Here is a 24267-nt window from a genome sequence, read left to right as displayed (position 1 = left end):
ACCAGAGAAGTTTTCCTCTGACAGTAGATGGGAATTAACACAGAGACCCACAACTGGACAATGTGCAGAGACTCAGAGATTTTGGACACTGAAGTAGTTTGAACAGGAATAGTTCCCATAGATTCATGTGTTTGAACGCTTGGTTCATGGAAAGAACACTGTTAGGAGGTGTGGCTTAATTGAAGGAAGTGTGTCACTGTGTGGGGTAGGCTTTGAGGTCTCATGTGCTCTAGCCATATCCGGCGTGACACACAGTCTCCTGCTGTCTTCAGATCCAGATGTAGAACTCTCAGTTACCTCTCTAGCACCATGTCTGCGTGCATGATGACATGTTTCCTGCTATGACAGTAATGGAGTAAACATCTAAACTGTAAGCCAGTTCCAATTAAATGTTTTCTTTTATAAGTGTTGGTATTCTTCACAGCAATGAAATTCTAAGACCAACATTGGAGTCCTAAATGAATGACTTCATCAAACCCTATCCCTCAGGACTCAGGGAGCGATGTTGAAGAGTAGGCAAACGGAGTCTAAGGCCAGAGGGGATAGATAACCCCAGGGAAACAGTATCTTCCAGACACAATAAAACTGACCCAAATATGAATGCACTCACAGAGACTGTGGCAGTATACACAGAGCCTGCACAGGTCTAAGCCACATGGAAGTCCAGCCCTGAGAGGCAGAATTGGACACTGGCATCCCTACCTAACCAAGAAATTATCTACAACTGATACCAGCTTGCAAAGGAAAAAATAATTATCGCCAGTGGCTTCTCATTTGGTATGTTAACCATACTTAATGTTTAGGCCCCATGCCCAACAATAAGTGGTCAACACAAAACAAACTCATAGATTTGGGTACTTTTGTAGGCTTTTTGTCTCTTATTGCTTCGTTTGGGCATTTTGCTTATTAGTCTTTGCCTGTATATTATATTACGGTTTTTAATCTTGTGTTTTGATGGCATGTTTGTTTGTGCATGTTTCTTGTGTCTATTTATTTATTTTTTAAAAATTCTGTGTGTTTTATTTAGAAAGGTCATGGAGTTGAGGAGCTGGGGAGGAGCTGGGAGGAGCTGGCAGAGGGGAAGCCATGATCAGAATCTATCCTATGAAAATTTTTTTCAATAAAAAGGCCAATAGATGATTCTGAAATGTTTGAAGATTAAAGATTATATCTAATCTAACTGTTCAGTGTTTGTGCTAGCACTGTGTGTGTAGGCTGTGAAAAAGAATTCCTGGAAAGAAGCTGTGTCCTCAAAGGCTCATTGATTGCAACTTCAATGATGTGAAGAGGTTGAAATGCTGCAAGTCCAGAGTCACATTATCTTAGGACATCTTTAGCCCCTTTAATAGCTATTTGGTGTCCTCCTCTGTAGGTGACTTAACATATTTTGTGATCATTATGTTAAGACTTTCGGAAAGTATCAACAGCCCTCTACTCTTCCTGCCTTATTGTAACTCAACCACCACACAACATACTCACCAATGTATTTGGAGGTGTGCTATTTCACTACTTTCTGTGTTGTTAGCATAAAAAGTTCAAGCAATTGCTACCTCACGGGAACACAGTATTTGAGGAACCTAAATCTGTGTTCCTGGGCTACTCTCACTCATATTTGGCTCCAAAATAAATCACCTCTCTTATTCCTTTTTTTGTGAGGGCTGTTTCTTTCATCGTCTTTTCAGAACAGCCCTGCACCAGGAACTTCCTTGGGATACTTTCAAAAAAGGAACATTTTTTTTTGCGTTTGAGGCCAGCCTGGTCTACAGAGGGAGTCCAGACAGCCAGGACTACACAGAGAAACCCTGTCTCGAAAACCAAAAACCAAACCAAACCAAACCAAACCAAACCAAAAAAAAAGGTATGTTCTTCAGACACATAAAATACGCCTTTAACTTACCATCAGAATGACCAAATAAGGAAGCCGATGATAAAATGGACATCTTCAGTATAGCTACTGTGTTTTGAGGGGTGAGGGAAGAGGAAAGGGGGGCACCTCTGAATTATTGATGATTAAGTCTTTGCATCTGAAATTTGACCTTGTATCGATAGCGGAGCCCTGTATTTTGGAGCAGAAAAAGTAGTCACTTCCCTCTGAATTAATCAAGAGCCGCGGGGAGGGGAGACGAGGAAAGGAAGAGCGTTGCACTGTGCGGGTCTGCGAGGACAGAAAGTCAAGCCCCACACCCTCCCGAACAGCAGCGACTCCCTTCTGAGCCTGCTCCTCCGGCACACTTTACCCGCCACTCAACAGCGACGGGGCGAGCGCCCAAAGCCCGCGCGCCCTCCGCCGGCGAGAGCGCGCCAACGCCCAGAGGCTGCGCAGAGCCGCTCCCGACGCCGGCCGCCGGCCTTTTCCGCCCGGAGTCTGGCAGGAAGTCCCGCCCACCCCACCTGGCTTGGGTAAAGCGCACGGCGCCTACCATCAAGCCCGAGAGTCAGGAGAGTCCCAGCCAATGAGCTGCCAGAAGTGAGACTCCGTGCCCAATGAGCTGCGGATCTGCTTCGGCGCCTGACCAATCACTAGACCTCTTACCCGGATATGGTTGATGTTTTTGAGAGCAACAGCCAAGAGCGTGGGGCTGCCGCACGTGGGGTGCGGGCTTAGGGTGCAAAGAAGGCGGTGGCGCGTGGTTAGGTCAGTGGCACGCTCGTGCGTCCACTGCACAGGGGCGTTGGGTTGGGTTTTGGGTGCGGAAGGAGTCGGTGCTGTGTGGAGTGGCCGAGGTTCCCGCCGCCGCATCCCGGTGCGTCCCGGGGTGACCTGTCACCCAGAGTAGTCTCGGAGGCGCAGCTCGCTGTGGGAATATGAATCTCTTACCTAAAAGCTCCAAGGAGTTTGCCTCTGTTGACTACTGGGAGAAGTTCTTCCAGCAGCGAGGAAAGAAAGCGTTCGAGTGGTATGGAACCTACCTGAAGCTGTGCGAGGTGCTGCACAAGTACATCAAACCCAGGGAAAAGGTAAGGCGTGCGGCCAGGCAGCCCTCTCCGGGGACTGAAGATAGCAGCCCCAAATTTAGGCAGGCAGCGTGGGGCCCCACCTCGGATCCACAAGTTTTGGCTAAATGACAAGTTTAAAATAGCCTTTTAAACATTTCAGTTTAAAGCTCGCCCTGGACGTAACCCCCATTTGGAAGTGGTCTGAGAGGGTGCTCCGTCAGTGCGCCCAAGTGTGGGCTAGGCAGCGCTGTGGGGACTGTTTATAAAGTCACTGCTGAGTTTTCGTCAGATTTCAGGCCTTGTGTACAGGAACAGGAAGGAATAAACTTCGCACACCCTGAAAGTGAAAAGTTCCAGGTAAACAGTAGGTGTGTATTGGCGGTAGGGAAGAAAACTTAACGTCTGTTTTGTGAAGTTTTTTTTTTTTTTTTTTAATTCTCAGCAAATCTTGGAGGGTAGTTAGTTGTGCACCGAGGAGGGTGGTTGTGCACTTTATCCTTCCAGGTGAGTATTGGAGTCACACATGTAGTGGGTGGTCACATGGAGATTTAAAAGCAGGTCTGTTAGGTCCCAAAGTTTATTCACTTCTGGGGAACTATGCTTTTCCTTCCAGAGAGGGTGACAACAGAATTTTTGAAGGACGAATGGGAGATTGTGCCACAAAGAGACAACAATTTGGGTTTTCAGTTTGCCTTCTGAAAAGTAGCTAAAAATGTCATGAGATGGAATCTGTGAGGAGAGCGGATTTTGAATCCTCACGAACCGTAGTTCATTGTCTGTGACATGGAGAAGCGTGAGTGGATGGAACTAGTTATGTCAGGCTACATTTTTAACAGTAAGAACGGGATCACACCTGGTGTTTCGGAATTTGCAACTTCTGACAAACTTAAAAGAAAGATTTACTTACTTTATTATGCATATGTGTGTTTGCTTTCATGAGCTTATGTTCATCATGTGAGTACAGGAGCCTGCGGAGGCCAAAAGAGGCTGTCAGAGTCCCTGGAAGTGCAGTTACAGGCAGTTGTGCTGTGCTGTGTGGTGAACTGCACATGCCTGCCTTGGTAGTTCCAGGATGGTACCCAGAGTTAATTGGAGTGTTGCTTTCTCCTCACAGTTGTATCTCTGTCTTTTGAGGATGTGAAATAGCCAAAGTGCGATTTTCCTCTTTGCAGTACCCCAAGAGCGTTTCTTTGTCTTGGTGTCACTCCCATCTTGTACATGGCTTTTGTTCTCCAGGTGCTTGTCATTGGATGTGGCAACTCCGAGCTAAGTGAACAACTGTATGACGTGGGCTATCAGGATATAGTGAATATTGACATCAGCGAGGTTGTCATCAAGCAGATGAACGAACGCAATGCCGGCCGGCGGCCCCACATGAGTTTCCTGAAGATGGACATGACACAGATGGAGTTTCCTGACGCTGCATTCCAGGTGGTGTTGGACAAGGGCACACTGGACGCCGTCCTGACGGACGAGGAGGAGAAGACCCTGCAGCAGGTGGACAGGATGCTGGCTGAGGTTGGCCGTGTCCTGCAGGTGGGCGGTCGCTACCTCTGCATCTCCCTGGCTCAGGCTCACATCCTGAAGAAAGCAGTGGGTCACTTCTCTCGGGAGGGGTGGATGGTGAGGGTACACGAAGTGGCCAGCAGCCGGGAGCAGGTGTTTGAAGCAGAGCCTCAGTTCTCCCTGCCTGTCTTTGCCTTCGTCATGACCAAGTTCAGGCCAGTCCCTGGCTCTGCCCTTCAGATCTTTGAGCTGTGCACTCAGGAGCAGGGCAAGCCTGTCCGGCTGGAGAGTGCCGATCGGCTGGCCGAGGCCGTGAGGGAGCGGCAGCACTATGCCTGGCTGTGCAGCCAGCTGCGCCGCAAGGCCCGGCTGGGGAGTGTGTCTCTGGACTTGTGCAGTGGGGACACTGGGGAGCCACGCTACACCCTCCATGTGGTGGACAACCCCACTGTGAAACCATCGCGGGACAGTCATTTTGCCATTTTCATCAGTGAGTTGGGATTGCTCCACCTCTTTCCCTGGAAGGGGTGGCTTGCTGGGGCTCGGGCCGGGCTTGGGTGCTGGTGAATGGGGTATGTCGTGGCTGCTCTTTATCTTCGGAAGGTTAGGGCTTCATCATCAGCCAAGGGATGGTGAAAAGGCAGTGATAGCTCTTGAGCTTGTTCTTCCTAGTCCATTAGAAAGGCTTGAGGAAGTTTGAGAATGGATGTGTTAGGCAGGAGATAGTGGGAAGTACAAATCTGGACCCATTTCACATTGTATATAGAACTGTTGCTTCCTCAGTGAATGTGGATTGATGGGTGCAAGGCTGGGCTGGTTGGTGCCAGCTGAGTTACCATGGCCGAGTCCTACCCATCACATGTGCTGTTGGACTGCAGAAAGAAGCCGCTCTGCAGACTTGAAGGAGGCAGCACAAGGGAGCAGCTTAGGGATTGAGCTCCGCAAGTCTTTGGATTCCAGTCTTAGCTTAGGCACTTCCTGGTGATAGGACATGGGAAAAGCTGCTTTTTCCCACGTGCCTTATTTTTCCTATAAATAAAGTGGAAGTGTAACTCTCTTGTACAGTTGGGGAGTGTAAAATGGTGCTTGTCATGTGATAAGTGCTGTGTGCATGTCAGCTGGCACTGGGCAAAGGAGCGAAGGTGCCAGAGGGATGGAGGGGTGAAAAGAGCCGAAGTGAAGAAAATTCGAATGTTCTCAATGGAGGCAAGCCCTTGAACATTCCCTTGAATGTTCTCAAGGGAGGTCCTCATGGTTGCGTTGGAACTCTGGCTTCTTGAGGACTGAGCCGTACTTCCGAGTATTTCCTGATCCGTGCTGCCCACCTGTGGGGATGAGCACTGGAGTGGACAGGAGCGTGGTGACGGGCCACACTGTCCACGTTTGAGCCTGAGCTTTGCATTCACCAGCAGTAGGAACTTAGACGAATGATTTCAGCTCTGTGCTTCTCTTTCCTCGTTTGTGAAAATGGAAATAATACCATGTTCATCTCGGGCCATTGTGAGGACTCCATTGTTTGTATTTTCAAGCAGCTTGAATCAGGCCTGCAGTAGAAGGAACAGCATTATTATTCCTGGTTTTGTTTGTTTGTTTGTTTGTTTGTTTTTTACTATTTGCCTGTCTCCCTCCCCTTCAGACATAACCACACTCCTGTGACCCTGAGTCCTGCTTCACCGTTGATGGGCTGCTCTGCTTTGGGACTCACTAGCTCTCAGTGGCTCACAGGAAAGAAGCTGGTCCCGAGCCGTGACTGGCTCCACCGTGTGGACACATTGATTGTGGGGCTTGGGCATTTCATCCCAGCACTCCCTGTAACCAACTTTGTCTGTTCCAGTCCCCCAGGGCCGAGAGACTGAGTGGCTCTTTGGCATGGAGGAAGGCCGGAAGCAGCTGGCAGCCAGTGCCGGCTTCAGGAGGTTGGTCACAGTGGCTCTTCATCGAGGCCAGCAGTATGACAGCATGGAAAGCATCCAAGCAGAGCTGTCCACCAGGGTGATGGAGCTGGCCCCCGCCGGGATGCCTCCCCAGCAGCAGGTACCGAAACTGGAGTCCCGCTGGCAGCGGGAAGGCAGAAGGACCCTTAAATAGGCTTGGACCAGGGAGGGGAGCCAGTGAGAACAAAGGATAATGACAGATGCATAAAGAGGCCATGATGAAACCCATTACTTTGTACGCTAACTTAAAAAAATTAATTAAGGGGCTGGAGAGATGGCTCTGTGGTTATGAGCACTGGCTGCTCTTCTAGAGGACATGGGTTCAAGTCCCAGCACCCACACGGCAGCTCATAACTATAACAAGTTTCAGGAGATTCGACACCCTCACAGATAAACATGCAGACAATACACCAGTGCACATAAAAAAAATAATAAAGAAAATTATTACAAAAATTAAAAAAGAACTTAGGACTAGAATCTGACCATAGCCTGGAGAGTCACTGTCAGGTGAGTGTTAAATGTACCCAGGCAGAGAAAGGTGAGCCGCTCCAGGGGTCGAGTATGTAGATCAGTGGTGGAGTAGAACCCCTGTCTGTTGTATACAAGGCGCATGCGCGTTCACACACACACACACACACACACACACACACACACACACACACAAAGCACAAAAGCCAAACTACCACAGCATCCAGGTCAGGGACCTGAGTTTTTTTCCTTTTCACATTTAAAAAAAATATTTTATGTGTAAGGGTCTTTCCTCTGCATGTATGTCTGCACACCAGAAGACAACATCAGATCCCATGGGACCACACTTACAGACAGTTGTGACCTGCCATGTGGGTTCTGGGAACTGAGGCCAGGACTTAGCAGAAGAGCAGCCAGTGCTCGTAACCACTGAACTGTCTCTCCAGCCCTGCCTCCCCTAATTTAAAATGACTTCCCTGGTTGTTTCACACCTCAAAAGTATAAACGAGAATTCATTTCAGGATGTTAACATGGCTGGGAAGGAAACTGAAGGTTAGGCCAAGAAATGGTATTGCCAGTTAACTGAGGTCTCATGTCATTTGTCATCATGAGTGACAGGTCTGTTGTAGGAACTGGGCTAAGAGCAAGGCTCCAGGTGGTCGGTGTTATAGTGACGGCTCTAAAATAATCAAGTCCTAGTTCTTGGGTTCCTAGCCTATGGCCTGCTCACTAGGCTGACCTGTGTTGATGATTACTGATTCTTCTGGTAGACTCTGGGATTGTTATTAATTAAAGATATTTATTTCACAAAGACTCAGACTCTCTAGAGAGCTTCACTACATCTGCAAGGACAGGGATTACTGGCAGTTAGAAAATATGCTGATAAGGTCTATAAGAACCAGAAGTCAAGATGGGAGTTTGGGGGGGAAAGACACGTTTCTCCTGAGATACAGAAAAAGGGGCAAAAGATGGGACCGAGTTGGAGAAAGGAAGGGTTGTTATTTCCCTTGGGCTTTTGTTATTTCTGATCTTGTCCGCATTCCTTCTCACACATTACAGCCCCTTCCTGGAGGTTCTGTCTCCTTCACTATTGTCCTGGCTGTGATTGCTGATGAGAATCTTATATTTTTCTTGGGCAGCACCAAGTGTGAGTCTCTAGTGGTTAGGGGATCTCTGTGTGTTCATCTCTGTGAGTTTCTAAAGTGGAGCAAACCTCTTGAGCTCTAGCCAAAGGTCCAGAAGAGCACTGGAGTAGAAAGCAAGTCTTTGGAGCTGTTGCTGTCCTTGGCATGGGGAGGTCCTCATGCCCACATGAGTATATAGCATCACATAATTGTTAATCACGCTGATGTTTTTGTCACATCTCTTTCTGCTTCTTTAGGTGCCCTTCCTGTCTGTGGGTGGGGACATTGGGGTCCGGACTGTTCAGCACCAAGACCACAGTGCCTTGAGTGGTGAGTATGTTATTGAGGATGTGCAAGGGGAAGACAGGCGGTACTTCCGGCGGCTCATCTTCCTCAGCAACAGGAACGTGGTGCAGTCGGAAGCCAGGCTGCTGAAGGACGTGTCTCACAGAGGTGAGGTGTCACCGATGGGGTCCTGGGACCTAGCTGGGTGTGGGTAGATTGTAGAGTGCTCAGAAAGAGCTTGACCAAGATGAGGAAAGACCCGGATCTCTGTGACAGGAGGCACAGCACTGTTTGGGCTCTCCTTTCTCACCATCTGGCAGGGTGCTAGTGGAGACAAGCAAATAGAAATACTTGTTCACATCTTGAGCAAAGCCTAGCTCTGAAATGATAAGGAGAAGAAGCTTGATGACGTCTTTAGTGCCTCAGTTGAAAACGGAATCTGTTTTATAAGCTGCTACATATGTATCATTCATTGTACATATGTGCCCTGTAAGGTAAGCCAGAAACATGAAGAGGGCATGGAGCCCTGCCCTCCGCTCTATTGTACCCAGCACTTTCCCACTTAGACTTGGTTGCCTTAGCTGTCATCTATCTAGTCCAGCACTGTTCAGTGGCGCTGTGTACAATGAAGAAAATACTTAGTCTCTGGCTTTCCATTCCAGTATGGTGGCCCCTAGCTATAAGTGCTTCAGAGCACACGGGATACAGTTGCTGTGACTGATGTCTTTTAAAACTTGATTTTTACTTACTTATCTATTTCATTTTTAAGATAGTCTCATTCTTTAGGTTTTTGAACTTTTAGTAGTCCTGCCTCCATCTCCTGAGCTGGGATTACAGGCATGATTGAATTAAAGTAATATATTTATATTTTAATTAATCTGGCCATACCTGTTTAATGTTTACAGTGTTGACCAGTGAGATTGAGAGAAAACTTTTAACTTCCCTCATTTTCTTTTTTGAGATTTATTTTATTTTTACTTTAAAAAAAAAAGGATGCAGGTGCCTGTGGAGGCCTGAAGAAAGCATTAGATCCTCTGGAGTTAGAATTACTGGCAGCTCTGAGCTGCCTGGCGTGAGTGCTGGGACCTGACCTCTGTAACTCTATAAAAGCAGCCAGTGTTCTTAACCACTGAGGGTCACTCTCAAGTATGTCTAAGGTGTTAACATGGTAATCTCACTGATAGGCAGAATCACTAGTTTGTTTTACCTACCCCTCCTGCACCCTGGCTGTACATGTTTATATTATTGTGACCAATTTAAAAATCATACATTTAGAGTAAAAACTAAGGCTGGACTTGGTGGTGCGTTGCACTGGTCCCAGTACCCAGAAGGCAGAGGACGAGTGCAGGCCAGCTTGGACTGCAAAGCAATTTTCAGGCCAGACAGGACCATAGAATGAGATACCTGGAAAAAAATAAAATTAGATTAAATGTAAATGTTCCCGTCCTTTTCTCCAGTATAACTTCCCTTTGGCCACAGAGAAATCTGAAATCGGGTGTCCCGATTCCCAGTCATTGCTTTTGCTTGACCATCCTGTCCTGAAAGCAAGTCTGGAAGATGAGGGGAGAAGTCAGACTCCTGAGATTACAGATTCACCCTTATCCAGTGTTCTCAGAATGATTTTGTCCCTGGAGCGTCCTCCATGCATGCGGCCTCCCAACTCTCATTCGGTGATTCTGGCTTCACTGTTAGTTCATCCCACACCTTAGTCAGATTGCCCAAGAGAAAACTGGGTTTTTTTCAGTTTGAGTTTCAGGTTCTTTAACATTGTCAAGTTAGCTTCATCCTCTCCCTCCCCCCCTTCCTTCCTTCTTCTCTCCCTCCTTTTCTCCCTCCCTCTTTCCCTCCGTCCCTCCGTCCCTCCCTTCCTTCCTTCCTTTCATCCTTTCTTACTTCCTTTTCGTTTTTAAAATAGGCTTTCTCTGTGTAGTCCTGGCTGTTAGTCTCCCAGTAGACCAGGCTGGCCTCAAACTCAGAAACCCACCTGCCTCTGCCTCCTGAGTGCTGGGGTTAAAGGCTTGTACCATCACTGCCTGGCATTTTCAAGTTTCTTGCCTTCTTGATAAACTTTTCTTCCCATGGAAGAAGTAGTCTACATCATGGAAGTATGGATGACCAAAAAGTACCAATTTACTCAGAAGAAAGAGATTAACATCTCTGACAAGTATCTCATGGCTACCTTTCAGTTCTGATGCTTCTGTGAAATGTAGATTCCTGTGACAGTTTAGAGCCATCCATTTAGCATGGCATTGAGGGAATAGAGAAAGTGGAGGGGTCTTTTATAGGCTTTCTACCTCTGATTTCCTTACCGACGGGACCGTGTACTGCATAGTGGGAAGATGGTGGACATGGGGACAAGCAGTCCTACGTTCATGTTTTACCTGCACCACCCGTTAACTGTGTACTTCACTGAATACCTGAGATGCTCAGTTTTTTTTTCACAGACAAAGGGTTGTAAACAGTTATGAGAGGCGCTAACGTGTCAGTGTAATAATTAGTGGTGAGGAGGTAACAATGGCTTTACATTTCTGTAAAAGAATACCGAGTCAACTCTTCTTCTGTCTGGTCTTACACCCCAGGGGGGGCCTTAAGGCCCCATAGCTAATAAGGTTTTGAATGCGCCTTTGCTGTGTACCTTTTCTGGTCCCTTCGTATACAGTGCTGTATCATGATTTTTAAAACAACTCTGTCTTTGTGGGGAGGTCTGATTTGTAGAATTTGCCAATTTCTATGATATAAATACCCCCCCCCAGTGGCCAATTTCAGCCTGCCTATATGATATCAACCAACCTGCTCGCTTAACCACTGGCTCTCTCAGTCTGTGTAAAGCTGCTGCAGCACACTGCTGCTGGTATCCCTTGATTTCCGAGGACTGGCATAGAAGCTAGGATTTCATTGGTGTCACTCTCTCATTTAGCCCAGAAGAAACGGAAAAAGGACAAGAGGAAACAGCGACCTGCCGGTACTTCCGAGGACTCCCCCCCTGCCCCAGGGCAGTCCATTGATAAGAGTTACCTCTGCTGTGAACACCATAAAGCCATGATTGCTGGCCTGGCCCTGCTGAGAAATCCAGAGCTGCTCCTAGGTAAGAGCTGCCCCTGCTTCCCACGGTCAGAGCGTGGAAGCCTGCAGGGAGGAGGAGCATGTTGCCACATTGCAGTTACTGCAGACTGACAGATACCCACAGGTTCCTGGCCTCCGTCGTCTCAACGTGAATGAGCTAGTAGGTTACCTGCCTCAAACAGCCTGCCATCTTGAGATGGCCATCTGTGTTGGGTTATAAGTCATGTTTTTCTTCTGTTCATTTTGCCTTTAAAATTAAGGTGTAAAATATAATCAGTAAGGTGTGTGAAGCACACAGATTTTAAGTTATCCATAACATTTTGTTATTTATAAGTTTTCATATGTGTACATAATCATGTTAACTGGATGGTGCATTTATCCCATTTCTACTACCTTTAGGTCATGTATGGCTTTTCGGTAATGCCATACTGGAGCGCAAAATACAATTTTTATTTATTTTTATTTTTTTGGAGTTTTGAGACAGGGTTTCTTTACATAGCCCTGGCTGTCGTAGAACTCATTTTGACCTCAAACTCATAGAGATTTATATACCTCTGCCTCCCGAGTGCTGAGATTAAAGGTCTGTGCCAACTCTGCCCGGCTCAAAAGATAATTCTTTTTTTTTTTTAATATTTTATTTAGTTATTATTTATACAGTATTTTACCTGTATGTATGCCTGCATGCCAGAAGAGGGCACCAGATCTCATTTTAGATGGTTATGAGCCACCATGTGGATGCTGGGTATTGAACTCGGGACCTTTGGAAGTACAGCCTGTTCTCTTAACCTCTGAGCCATCTCTCCAGCCCAAAATATAGTTCTTAGTTATAGCTAAAATGGTAACTTTGTGTTGTGAGCATGAAACTTGACGGGTCCACTCACAAGTGTCTTCACATGATGTCCATAACCATGCTGTATTTAATCTCGGGTCTGGCGGGGTCCATAACCATGCTGTATTTAATCTCGGGTCTGGCGGGTTCAGCTGTTTGCTTGCTCGTTTGTTTGCTTGTTTCTTCCTTCAGAACTCTCATGGCTACTGTGGTTATTTGTGCTTAGGACTTGGATTTGGGTCTTTTGTTGTAGAAAATTAAAAAAAAATGAGTGTTGGGCTATATAATGTTTATTATTAGCCCTAAGAACATCACAGTGGTATGATCTAACACGCTATCACAAATAATAAGACACAGACAACCTGTTAGATTTTATAATTGCCTTATTTACCTTGGCCCCGGGCAGATCTCTCACCTGTGCTATCTCAGGGACCTCACCATCCATCTCCCAGCCCCCAGCCAATGCCATCCTCCTTAACCATCTTTATCTGGACTGCCTTCCATCTATAATCTTATAAATTCTTGCTTGTATTTTTTATCCGGGTATTTTTTTTCATTCCGCGGCATCCTAGAGTCCTTCCTCCGTTCCCACATGGTTCCAGCTCCACCTAACCCAGCAAGGGTCCTCCTTCCCTTCTCTTCCTGTCCTACTGTTTCCTGTGATTCTCCTGTCCTCCAAAGCCTGGGAACCTTAGCCACTCCTACCCCATTCTGCCCTGCCCAGGTACAGTCATTTAATCAGCCAGTCAGGTAGGTTTATACAAGGGTTGGTGTACCCAGATCTTGAGGACCACTAACATCCCCTTCCAACAGTGTCTGTTTGTCGGTGCTTTAAAAAACTTGAATGGATTGTGCTTACTTCGTTGGGGTGTCTGAAAATGTAGTTATGGCCCTTTGAGTTAGGAAGTGGGTGAAAAATGTTGTGTTCATACTACTTTGTGGCTATGAATAAGATTGTGTCTCTATTTCCTAGGGTGGGAGTATATCCACTAACTCTTGAACTCCTGGGAGCATGTCACCCAATCACATTGGCCCTTATAAGGGACCATGATGTAGCACCTGCTTCATTGTCTGGACCTAGTAAAAATGAAGCCAAGGTCGAAAGATGAAATGTCTGGGGACTTCTCAATTTGTAGGAAGGGGGTGGGGGTGGGCCTAGGTCCTTAAAATGTTTATCATTGGGCAGAACAAAGTTTTAACTCCCTTTTTCGTTCTCCCTGTACAGAGCTTTCCAGTAAGCAGATCACAAAATGAAATTCTCTGTCTATTACAGAGACTCCGCTGACACTGTTGGTGGTGGGCCTGGGTGGAGGTAGCCTCCCCCTCTTCATTCACGATCACTTCCCAAAGTCCCGCATTGATGCTGTTGAGATCGACCCCTCCATGTTGGAAGTGGCCACCCAGTGGTTTGGCTTCTCACAGAGTGACCGGATGAAGGTTCACATCGCAGACGGCCTGGACTACATTACCAGCCTGGCGTGTGGAGAAGGTACCCCTGTGAGGGCATGCAGAGGAGTATTAGTTACAGAACGTTAGTCCGAGGTTGCCAGGCCTGCAAAGTCGCTAGAGTTCATCTCTGTGAAGGGCCATCCATGTGCTGTCAGTGTTTCTCCTGTGTGCTCATTTGGCTATGGATTCAGCTTTGCTGGGGTATGGCAACTAATCCAACAGACCAATGGTCCTCCCCTGTGACCTTGTCACCTTGCCACTTCCTGCCAACTGGAGTCTGTTGCTGGTGAAAAGAAAAGATGGGGGATATGTTGAGATTTTTTTTTTTTTTTTAAACAAATTCAGCTGTAGGTGAAATCAGCAATAGAGTGAAACTGCATTCACATAAGTCAGTGATTCCCAGCTTCAAGAGCATTTGGCAGGACCGCCAAGATGGTTTTGGTTGTCACACATTTGAGATACGTTAGTGTCACTGATGACAGTACGTTTTTCTGTCAGGCTGGCGAGGCTGCAGAACGCTGCTACAGGGTTTTCTTCTCTTTGCACCTTAGACGCAGGATGACGTGCACATCACCTTTTCCGTTTAACACTGGGCTCCATACGTCTCTTGCTCCACCCATGGGATCCCAGTGTTGCTGCCTACAGTTACTGTGTGTCCGCTCAGCCCTTCAAGGCCTCGTTCGCCGCCTTGGCTAGGTGGCCTGCTCTTAGTTTTAGCTTTCTTTTAGAATTGCCTGGGGAGCTGGGAAAACACACCGTAGGCTTCCTGCTTCCCAGCCCCTATATCTTCTTGCCGCCGCCCCGGGGTTTTGACCTGGCTGGGAGTGCAGCCCACATTCGCCAAGGATGTAGAAACTTCCCAAGGTGATGCTCATTTCGTCCAGCATTAAAAACCACATGCATAGCGTGTATCGCTCATGCTGGAATGAACCTGTTAATATCTGCCTTTGGAAGGCACTTCTGAATTCGGCCTGTCTCATCTGTGCTATTGGATAGTTTGAACTTTGATGTGAAAGATTGGTGTAAGCCATGATATTCATCTGCTCATGTCATCTTTCAGACTTAGTTGCTCACAACAGATTTTAGAGCAGGTGTCTATGATGTAAATGATGTCGTCTTGTCCTGCAAAGACAAGGACTCACTTTCTTCTCTCTCCCAGCACGACCTCACTATGATGTGATAATGTTTGATGTAGACAGTAAGGATCCAACCCTGGGTATGAGTTGTCCTCCCCCAGCATTTGTGGACGAACTTTTTCTGCAGAAGGTCAAAAGTATCCTGTCTCATGAAGGTAAGAGACACTAGAGACTGGAGGGAAAAGAGGGAAGGGTCCTTTGAAACAAGATAATTGGGCTGGAGAGTTAGCTCACAGGTTAAAAGCATTTGCTGCTACTGCAGATGACTCAAATTAGGTTCCTGGTACTCACATGAGCTCTAATTCAAGCTTCAGGGAATCTAAGGCCCTTTTCTGGACTCCAGGTGCCTGCACTAACAACCTATATCCTCCCACCCCCACATACACACACAATTAAAAAATAAAAAAGTGAAATTAGTCTATAATAACAGTTCCATGTAAATGTGTACTTTGATTAGTTTTCCCAAACTGATTTTATCAGCACCAAACACAGACCGTTCCCAGCATCCTGGAAGTCCACTTCTTATCTCCTCAGTCATCCTACTTCCTCTAAAGGGTTAGTATATGGTTACTGTCACCATAGCTGTATTTATGCCCCTGATGTAGACGGAATCATATGTATAATGTTCTTAAATGTGTCTGCTTCCTTTCACTCAACTTGATGTTTGTGAGATTCAGCCATAGTGTTGTGTCCATTTTTACTGCTCTTGGTGTCATGTGACTGTGCTACAAGTCATTTGTCCAGCACCACTGTTTGGGGTGATAGAAGCAGTATTGCGGCAATGGTCTAGTATGTGCTACTAGGTAACTTTCTTTGCAGATGTCTTAGGTAGCTATCTTGGGCTGTTATTAAGCTGCCTATCATGAACTGCTCCGGGTTTATGAAGATGATCAGCTTTTGTAGATCGTGCCGACCAGTTTACAGTGTGGTTGTAGTAGTTCACGTGGAAACAGCTTGCTGATGTAGCTACCACTCGAATGGTTTCCAGATTCCTTGAACTTGGCACTGTGTTACTTAATATTCACAGGAGCCCACTTTCAGATGAGGAAACTTAGGTCAAGTGACCTGCCAAGGTGACAGAGTTGGAGCTTCAGCTCTTTGTCACTTGAAACCCGTGTCCTCAACCCCCTGGGTATTTTGCATTTTTAAAGGCCTCCGGTGTAGTGAGTTGATTAGAATCTTGATTGCCAGAAGTCAGGATAACCTTGGCCTTCTTAGAATATAACATCCTTGTGGAATTGATAAATTTATCTTTTATGGAAGGATTAATTACTTTTTTATGGAAAGATTTCTTAGACATGGAGAATATTAAAATATAGGAATACTATGGGAAAACAAGATATAAGTATTAAGTTTTCTCTTTTTTAAAAAAAAGTTTTTTATTTATTTAGGTATTTAATGTATATGATTGCTCTATCTGAATGTACACCTGCATGCCAGAAGAGGGAATCAGATCATATAGATGCTTGTGAGCCACCCTGTGGTTTCTGGGAATTCAACTCAGGACCTTGGAAGAGCAGACAGTGCTCTTAACTGCTGAGCCATCTCTCCAGCTCTTGGCTTCACATATTTTACAGTCTTTATGCCTTTGTGTGCTGAGTGTTTTCTGAAAGATCTCTCCTTGTTTTCTTCATTCACCAGTCTCCCTGTTTTACAGGAGTCTGTATTCTCCTCGATGCATGTCTCTGCATTTGTGGTCATTCTACTCTTTCCTTCCTACTCCACAGGTATTTTTATCCTTAACCTTGTGTGCCGTGACTTGGGGTTGAAGGACTCAGTGCTGGCTGGACTCAAGGCAGCCTTCCCTCTCCTCTATGTCCGGCGAATTGAGGGCGAAGTGAATGAGATCCTCTTTTGTCAGCTGCATCCAGAAGAAAAACTTGCTACACCAGAGCTCCTGGAAAGGGCTCAGGCTTTGGAGCGGACCCTGAGGAAGCCTGGGCAGGGTTGGGATGACACGTATGTCCTGTCGGATATGCTGAAGACTGTGAAGATTGTGTGATCCCTGGGGCCAGGCAATTCTCTGCTTTCTGTCCAAACTGACTTGAACCCCGGGGCTGCTGGAGGCTGAAGTATGATGCACAGTGCTTTTAGAACTCATGTTTTTCTTGGTTGTACTCTCAACTACTTACTTCTCACCTTTTGGGATGGAGGCAGAACCTGGGATGATTGGTTTAATTTTTTTTTTTTTTTTAAAGTCTGGTTATGGAAAAAGAGTAGGATCGGTCACCTCTGCTTCTGGAGGCTGAGGGAGGTCCAAGCACAGAAGTTACAGTTGGGCACTGTGGCATTGTGGATCTTCAATGTCTGCCCAAAGGTCACATGTTGAAAGCTGGCTTCCCAGCCCCTGTGGCCCCTTTGGAAGATGGTGGGACTTTTTGGAGGGGCTTTGTAGAAGAAAATTGGGTCACTGGTGTGCTCTTGAAGGGGCTGTTGGCCACTGGCCTTTCTCTTTGCTTTTTGGCTGCTGTCAAGCAAAGAGCTCTTCCCACCGTACCTTCCTCTCCATGATGCCTTGTTTCACCACAGGTCCAGGGACAAGGGGTCTGCCCACTGGTAGCCTGGGGCCTCCCGAATAAACCTTTCTTCCTTGCAAGTTGGTTCATCTCAAGTATTTTTGTAGTAACTGCAAGCTAAGAGTCAGTTTTCAGCTTCATTTCCTATACAAAGGAAATTTACACACCACTCAAGACCAATATGTTCTCCAGCTGCTAGCCTTTCACTCAGTCCTTCATCTGACTTCTTGAACACTCGCCAGCTTCTGCAGAGAAGGTTTTATGTACATAGAGTCACTTCCATACGTCCCATCTTTCCCTCTAAAGAACAATTTGCTTTTGCATTAATGTCAGTCAAAAATGATGTTGCCATGTATAGATTGCCAGAAAGGTGTCCCCAGTGTGGCTAGGTTTTTTTGTGATCCATAAATTCCACATATGTGTATGAGGGTTGTGTGTTAAAGTGTTGGCCAATCACAACACATTTTGGAAACATTTAACCTGTGAGCTGGAAAGTTTCATCTTGGATCTAAGAGATCCTGTAGAAGTGCATGAAAAGCCCACAGAAGGATGAGATTGCCATAGTCTCTATCACACAAGTCCTGTCGCCATGTAAAATAGTTAAAGTGGACTGTTGCCTCGTATCCCTCACCAACACCAGTTCTTCAATGTGCCAGTTTGTCACATCTTCGCTTGCTATCTGGGTGACTACCCTCGCCTGTCTTGCATGAGTATAGCAACAGTTCATATCCTTACTGCACATGGGCTTGACATAGTAAGCAGGATAATGCTCCCCCAAAGACGGCTGTGCAGTCGGAATGTGGAACAGCCTACTGTGATGGGGAATTGATGTAGCAGGTGGGCTTGATGACAGATGATTTTAAATGTGAATGTTATTTTGGACTATTGGGGTGAGCCCAGTGGCATCATGAGGGTACTTAAATGGTAGAATGAGGCAGCAAAGTGAAACAATGTAAGGAATACTAACTACATTGGTCATTACTGGCCTGGAAGATGAAAAGAGGCCAGTAGCCAAGGAATGCCGCTGACCTCTAGAAGCTAGGAAATGTAAGAAAACTATCAGGTGTTTCTAAGAATGAAGCTCTGTGCCCTTCCGTCTCTGGCATTGCTGCATGCAACTCTGCCAACAACTCAGTTTTAGCCAGTGACTTCCTTTTTTTTTTTTTTTTTTTTTTTAATTTTTGCATTACAGGCTATAAGGTAATGTTTGGATTAATCTAAGCTTGAAGTAGTATGTTACAGGCAGCCCCAGGAAGCTCATCTGGGTAGCATTAAAAGTCACTGAGGTTGAAGACTTCGTCTCTGATTGGACACAGTCTGAGGGAACCAGGAGTGAGTTGCCACAGTGGTCAGCAGCTGTACTGGCTTGTTTTGTGTCAACACATGCTAAGAGTCATTTAGAGGGAAAGGAGCCTTAGTTGAGGAAGTGCCTTCATTAAATCCAGCTGTAAGGCATTTTCTCAATTAATGATCAATGGGGGGAGGGCCCAGCCCATTGTGGATGATGTCATCCTTAGGCTGGTGGTTCTGGGTTCTATAAGGAAGCAGGCTGAGCAAGCCAGTAAGCAGCACCCCTGCATCAGTTCCTGCCTCCAAGTTCCTGCCCTGTTTGAGTTCCTGTCCTGACTTCCTTTGGTGGTGAACAGCAATGTGAAAATTTAAACTGACTAAAACCCTTTCCTCCCCAACTTGATTTTTGGTCAGGGTATTTTGCTGCAGCAGTAGAAATCCTAACCAAGATAGCAGCTTAGTTCAGCCAAGTTCAGCCATCCCTTGGTAATTGGTGAATGTTCTTGTCCTACGCTAGCCAAGTTCTCAGTTCTTTGCCCCAAGTAGATGTCCTTTGAGTCAGCTAAGGACATAGCGGAGCGGATGGTGGTTTCCTCTGTGAAGCTCCCTGCCCCAATGTGACTGCATATCCCGGAGTTTGCTTACTAGAGAGTTAGGCTTCTAGCAAACTGCTGTTAGTCCAGTTTCTCTCTGGTAGCACCTTGCTGATTGGTTCTTACATATTTGTTAAATCATCAATAAAAAATAGGATTGGTAAGTTGAGTTTCCTCTTTTTTTATTATGTATTTTTTGTTTGTTTATTTTATTTTATTTTGAGAAGCTATCCCATGCCATTATGTTAAAAATATGTAAAGGGAAGACTTCAGCTCCTGAGGAGATAGTAGGGCAACTGATAACTTACTTGGACAGCACCTAGGACCATATGATCATGAGGTAGCATAGAGAATGTTTTGATCAATTCCTAGGAGTCTCCTTGATCCTTACTAGGACAGGCAGAAAAGGAGCCACCCCCAGACAAGCTGCCTCCTTAAAGTGACTGAAGATTGAACTCACTGGTCCCCGCCTTCTTCCTTCCCAAGTCCAGTCTTAGCTGGTTCCCATGCTTCTCAGTAGATGGCGCTAGAAATCACATTTAAGTTCTGTGGTGTCTACGCCATTACCAGTAGCAGGGTAAAGCAGTTTGATTTGAACAGTGTTTCTGATTCTCTTCGGTGTGAGGACACTCTCCTACTTTGTATATGTCTTTCTCAAGTCTCCGGATGCTCTGCATACTCTTCTCTGGCCTCCCTTTCTTCCTTACCCTGTACATGGAGACAGCCCCATTTGTTTCAGTCTCCAATGGTACAGACCTGGAAGCAGGCCTCTCTTTGCTCCACACCTTTGATTTTAGAAAATGGAGCAATGGGTGAATGCCAGTGTGAAAAGAAGAAACCCAAAGCCAGAGCAATGTAAGAAAAAAACACAATAGATGAGGATTCAAGCTGACCATGTCTTCATGATTTCTGCCAAGATGGAGGTAATTTCTTATGTATAAAAATAAATGCATATTTATGGGGTACATTATGGTAACTTGACAGTATGTAATAGGTTGTAAAGAAATCTGTACTTCACTGCACTGGTCTATGTATACTTCTATGCAGTATCATGCTAAGCTGTTGAGTATAGCTTTGTAGTGTTCTCAAGTCAGCTTTGTGTGTTTCTGACCTTGTTTTGCCAAGAATCATTGTATCAGTCTGAGTACTCTAGAAAAACAGAAACAGTAGAATGATCATATGTTATAAAAAGGAGTTTATTAGATTGGCGTATACAGCCATGGCTCTCTGTCTGCTGGGCATGGTTGGTGGTTGATGGAGAACCCAATCCAAGAAGCTGAATGCCCTAGCCCTCCTAATGGAAGATTCTTGGAGAGTTGCTAGTCTTCAGTCCAGGCTGGAGGGCTGAAGAAACTGGTTCAACTGTCAGCAAAGATGGCAGCTGCTGCAGCATGGACCATCTGTATCAGGTCCTCAGCATACAACAAGGCATACAATAGGTGATTTGAAAACATGGTAAAGGCACAGGCTCTAAGATCAACAATAAATGGGACCTCATGAAACTGAAAAGCTTCTCTAAAGCAAAGGACACTGTCATAGAACAAAATGACAGCCTACAGACTAGGAAAGGATCTTCACCAACCCTATATCTGACAGAAGGCTAATATCCAGAATATATAAAAAAACTCAAGAAGTTAAAAAGCAACAAGTCAATCCAATTTAAAAAAAATGGGGTACAGGGCAAAACAAAATTCTCAATAGAGGAATATGGAATGGCAGAGAGACACTTAAAGAAATGCTCAACGTCCTTAGTCATCAGAGAAATGCAAATCAAAATGACCCTGAGATTTTACCTTACACCCATCAAAATAGCTAAGATCAAAAACTCAAGTGACAACACATGCTGGGGAGGATGTGGAGAAAGGGGAACCCTCCTCCATTGCTGGTAGGGATGTAACCTTGTACAACCACTTTGGAAATCAATCTGGCACTTTCTCAGACAATTAGGAATAGTGCTACCTCAAGATCCAGCTATACCACTCCTAGGCATATATCCAAAATATGCTCAAGTATACAACAAGGACATCTGCTCAACCATGTTCTTAGAAGCTTTAGTCATAATAGCCAAATCTGCAAACGACTCAGATGTCCCTCAATGGAGGAATGGATACAGAAATTTTGGTACATTTACACAATGGAATTAAAAACAAGGAAATGGTGAAATCTGCAGGCAAATGGTTTGAACTAGAAAAGATCATCCTGAGTGAGGTATCCCAGAAGCAGAAAGACACACATGGAATATACTCACTCACTTATAAGTGGATATTAGACATATAATATAGGATCTGTACACCTAAAGATTGTAAGCTTCTTAGAAGGAGGACCTTGGGTAAGATGACCAATCCTCATTCAGAAAGGCGAACTGAATGGACATCAGAAGAGGGAGAAAACAAGAAACAGGACAGGACCCTACCACAGAGGGACTCTTGAAAGACTCTACCCAGCAGTGTATCAAAGCAGATGCTGAGACTCATAGTCAAACTTTGGGCAGAGTCCAGGGAATCTTATGAAAAAAGTGGGAGATAGAAGACCTGGAGAGAACAGGAACTCTACAAGGAGAGCAACAGAACCAAAATATCTGGGCCCAGGGGTCCTTTCTGAGACTGATACTCCAACCAAGGACCATTAATGGAGATAACCTACATCCCCCCCACAGAAATAGCCTATGGCAGCTCAGTGTCCAAGTGGGTTCCCTAACACGGAGCTTAGGGGCTGTCTCTGACATGACCTCAGTGGCTGGCTCTTTGATCACGTCCCTCTGAAGGGGGAACAGCCTTATCAGGCCACAGGGGAAGACAATGCAGCCAGTCCTGATGAGACCTGATAGGCTAGGGTCAGATGGAAGGAGGACCTCTCCTATCAGTGATCCTGGGAAGGGGCATGGAAGGAGATGAGGGAGGGAGAGTAGGATTGGGAGGTGATGAGGGAGGGGGCTACAGCTGGGATACAAAGTGAATAAACTGTAATTAATAAAAAATAAATAAATTTAAAAAAGAAAAATAAAAACATTGTAAAGCTATGATACATGGTCTTTTAAAATGTGCCGCTCAGGTCAGTTTCCTGCTAGTATTTTGTTGAGGATTTTTGTGTCCCTTCTTGTCATATTTGGGTTCTACAGTTAAAGATTTAAAATATTTATTTCTATTTTGAGACAGGCTCTCATGTGGCCTAGGCTGTTCTCCAACAACCTCTGTGGTGGAGGATGACCTTGAGTTCACAGGAGAGTTCCTGTCTCCGCCTCCAAGTGCCAAGATGGCAGGGAAGCACCTGCTTTTGTCTGCTTTTGTTTCAGGGGGATGCTAGCCTTCTAAAGAATACATTTAGTAGAGTTACTTTCATTTCAATTTTTTTTAAAATTGGAATTAGTTCTTTAAACACTAGTTAACAATAGTAAAGGCAACAGGTCCCAGGGTTTTGTTTTTAAAAATCTTTTAGATGGGAGATTATTATCATCTCAATTTCAGTTCTCATGGTTTCTCTCTCTCTTTTTTCCATTCTGTTTTTGTAGGTTATATGTGTTCATGCATTTACTAGAAGTAGTCTGCTCTCTTTTATTTGGCTGCTGCCGCTCTGTGCTTTATCATGCTGTTGTGTGTTTTGGCTCATCCATTTTCAGTGCATTGTGTGGCTGTCCATTCACATTTCAGTGAGTAGGTCAGTTTCAGGTTTGGACCATTACAAAAAAGGCACCTATGAATATTCGTGATCACGTTTTGTATGGCTACATAGTTTACGTTGTTTAGGGTAAATACCTAACCAAGCAACGGATGTGTCTGCTGGTGTATGTTTAGCTTTTCAACATACCAAAGAGCTTTCACAAGAGCATGTATATCATTGTAGTTTGTGCATCTTTACCCATCCGTTGTCTTCTTTCATTCCCCTACCCTCATTTTGGTCGTCAGAACAGTCTTCTTATACAGTAATGTCTGTATTTAAATCTGGATTCTGCATGTGGTAACATGAGAGGTTACTGTCTCTCTTGTTCTCCCTTTCCTCCTTCTGCACTGTCTTGTCACATGGAGACCCCTCATGGGTAACAGTCTTTGATTTTGAAGGATTAAATTGGGAATTTTTCCATTTTACAGTGATGCAAAATTAATATATGTTTGGCAGAAGCTTTAGCTTAAATATTGGACTTAGATCTTTTCCTTGGCTAACAGACGCACTGCCAAAATACTGCTCTCACTGAGCCACGCTATCACAGCGCCAGTTACCCATGCGGCCTCTTAAGCTGGGTTGCTAAGCTGTGATATTTGGTGCCCTAAATCCATTTCCAACTGCACAGCTTCATCAGGGTGCAACTCCATCTCCAGCTCAGGAGCATCTGCATACAAGTTTATAATTTTCATCAAATTTGAATTTTCCCCACTGTTTCATCAAGTAATTTTTTTTCCCTTTGCATTCCTCATTCCCTGCTCTTTTGATTGCATATCTCTTAGGATTCTCAAGTTTGCTCTATAGCTCATTTGTGCTCTATTCATTTTTTTCTCCCCATGTTTCATTGTATATTCTGTTATGTTCTTAAAGTTACTTGGGTTTTCTTCTGAGATGTTTAATCTGCCTTTATTCTCATCAGTTACCTTTTTTAATTGTATACTTAAAAAATCTTTTATCTTTATGTTTTTAAGATTTTTACTTATGTATATTCATGTCTGTTGAAGGAATTACGTGCATTTGTTTGCAGGTGCTGCACATGGAGAAGAGAACATCAGTTTTCCTGGTGCTAGCATCAGTTTTACAGGCAGTTGTGAGCCACACAGCACAGGTCCTGGGAATGTCACTTGGATCCTCTGGCAGAGTTATAGAGTATCTTTTTGTTTGTTTGTTTTAATATTTGGCATTATAGTTCTATCTAAGATTTTATCTAAGAAGTAAGATTTGTCATTGTTGTGTAGCAGCTTTCTGGGGTTTGAAACTTTCCATTCCCCAGGGACGCTCCTTAAAACAGAGAGCAAACCACTCAACACAGCTTCGGGAAGTTCCTGAAACTGACCAGAGGCCAGTTCACCTAGGCCTCTCCTTCCTAAGAGTAAACAATAAGGGCTGCTGTAAGCGCTTCTCAGAGGTGCAGAGTACAAAGAAGAGTCCCAGACAATCTGAGCTGATTAGTTTTATGTTAACCTGACACAAGCTAGGG

General features: G+C 45.2%; 1 protein-coding gene across 3 annotated transcripts in view; it reads left to right on the top strand.

The window, feature by feature from the left end:
• Nucleotides 1–17327, top strand: part of Mettl13 (methyltransferase 13, eEF1A N-terminus and K55) — a 38570-nt gene extending 21243 nt beyond the window's left edge. Inside the window, exons 1-8 of one of the 3 annotated variants that reach the window (XM_021657242.2) lie at nt 2545–2958; nt 4174–4933; nt 6278–6477; nt 8227–8422; nt 11172–11339; nt 13420–13635; nt 14755–14886; nt 16459–17327. In XM_021657242.2, coding sequence (XP_021512917.1) covers nt 2806–2958; nt 4174–4933; nt 6278–6477; nt 8227–8422; nt 11172–11339; nt 13420–13635; nt 14755–14886; nt 16459–16733 — 2100 coding nt within the window. In that variant the 5' untranslated portion in view covers nt 2545–2805 and the 3' untranslated portion in view covers nt 16734–17327. Of the gene's footprint in view, nt 1–2544; nt 2959–4173; nt 4934–6277; nt 6478–8226; nt 8423–11171; nt 11340–13419; nt 13636–14754; nt 14887–16458 lie in introns of those variants that run through there. The other 2 variants (XM_060364578.1, XM_060364579.1) reach the window with 2 other exon arrangements.
• The last annotated feature ends 6940 nt before the right edge of the window (nt 17328–24267 follow it).

The sequence above is a fragment of the Meriones unguiculatus genome, chromosome 11, assembly GCF_030254825.1.
Source record: "Meriones unguiculatus strain TT.TT164.6M chromosome 11, Bangor_MerUng_6.1, whole genome shotgun sequence".
Lineage (NCBI taxonomy): Eukaryota > Metazoa > Chordata > Mammalia > Rodentia > Muridae > Meriones > Meriones unguiculatus.
This window is presented reverse-complemented; position numbering and strand designations above follow the sequence as displayed.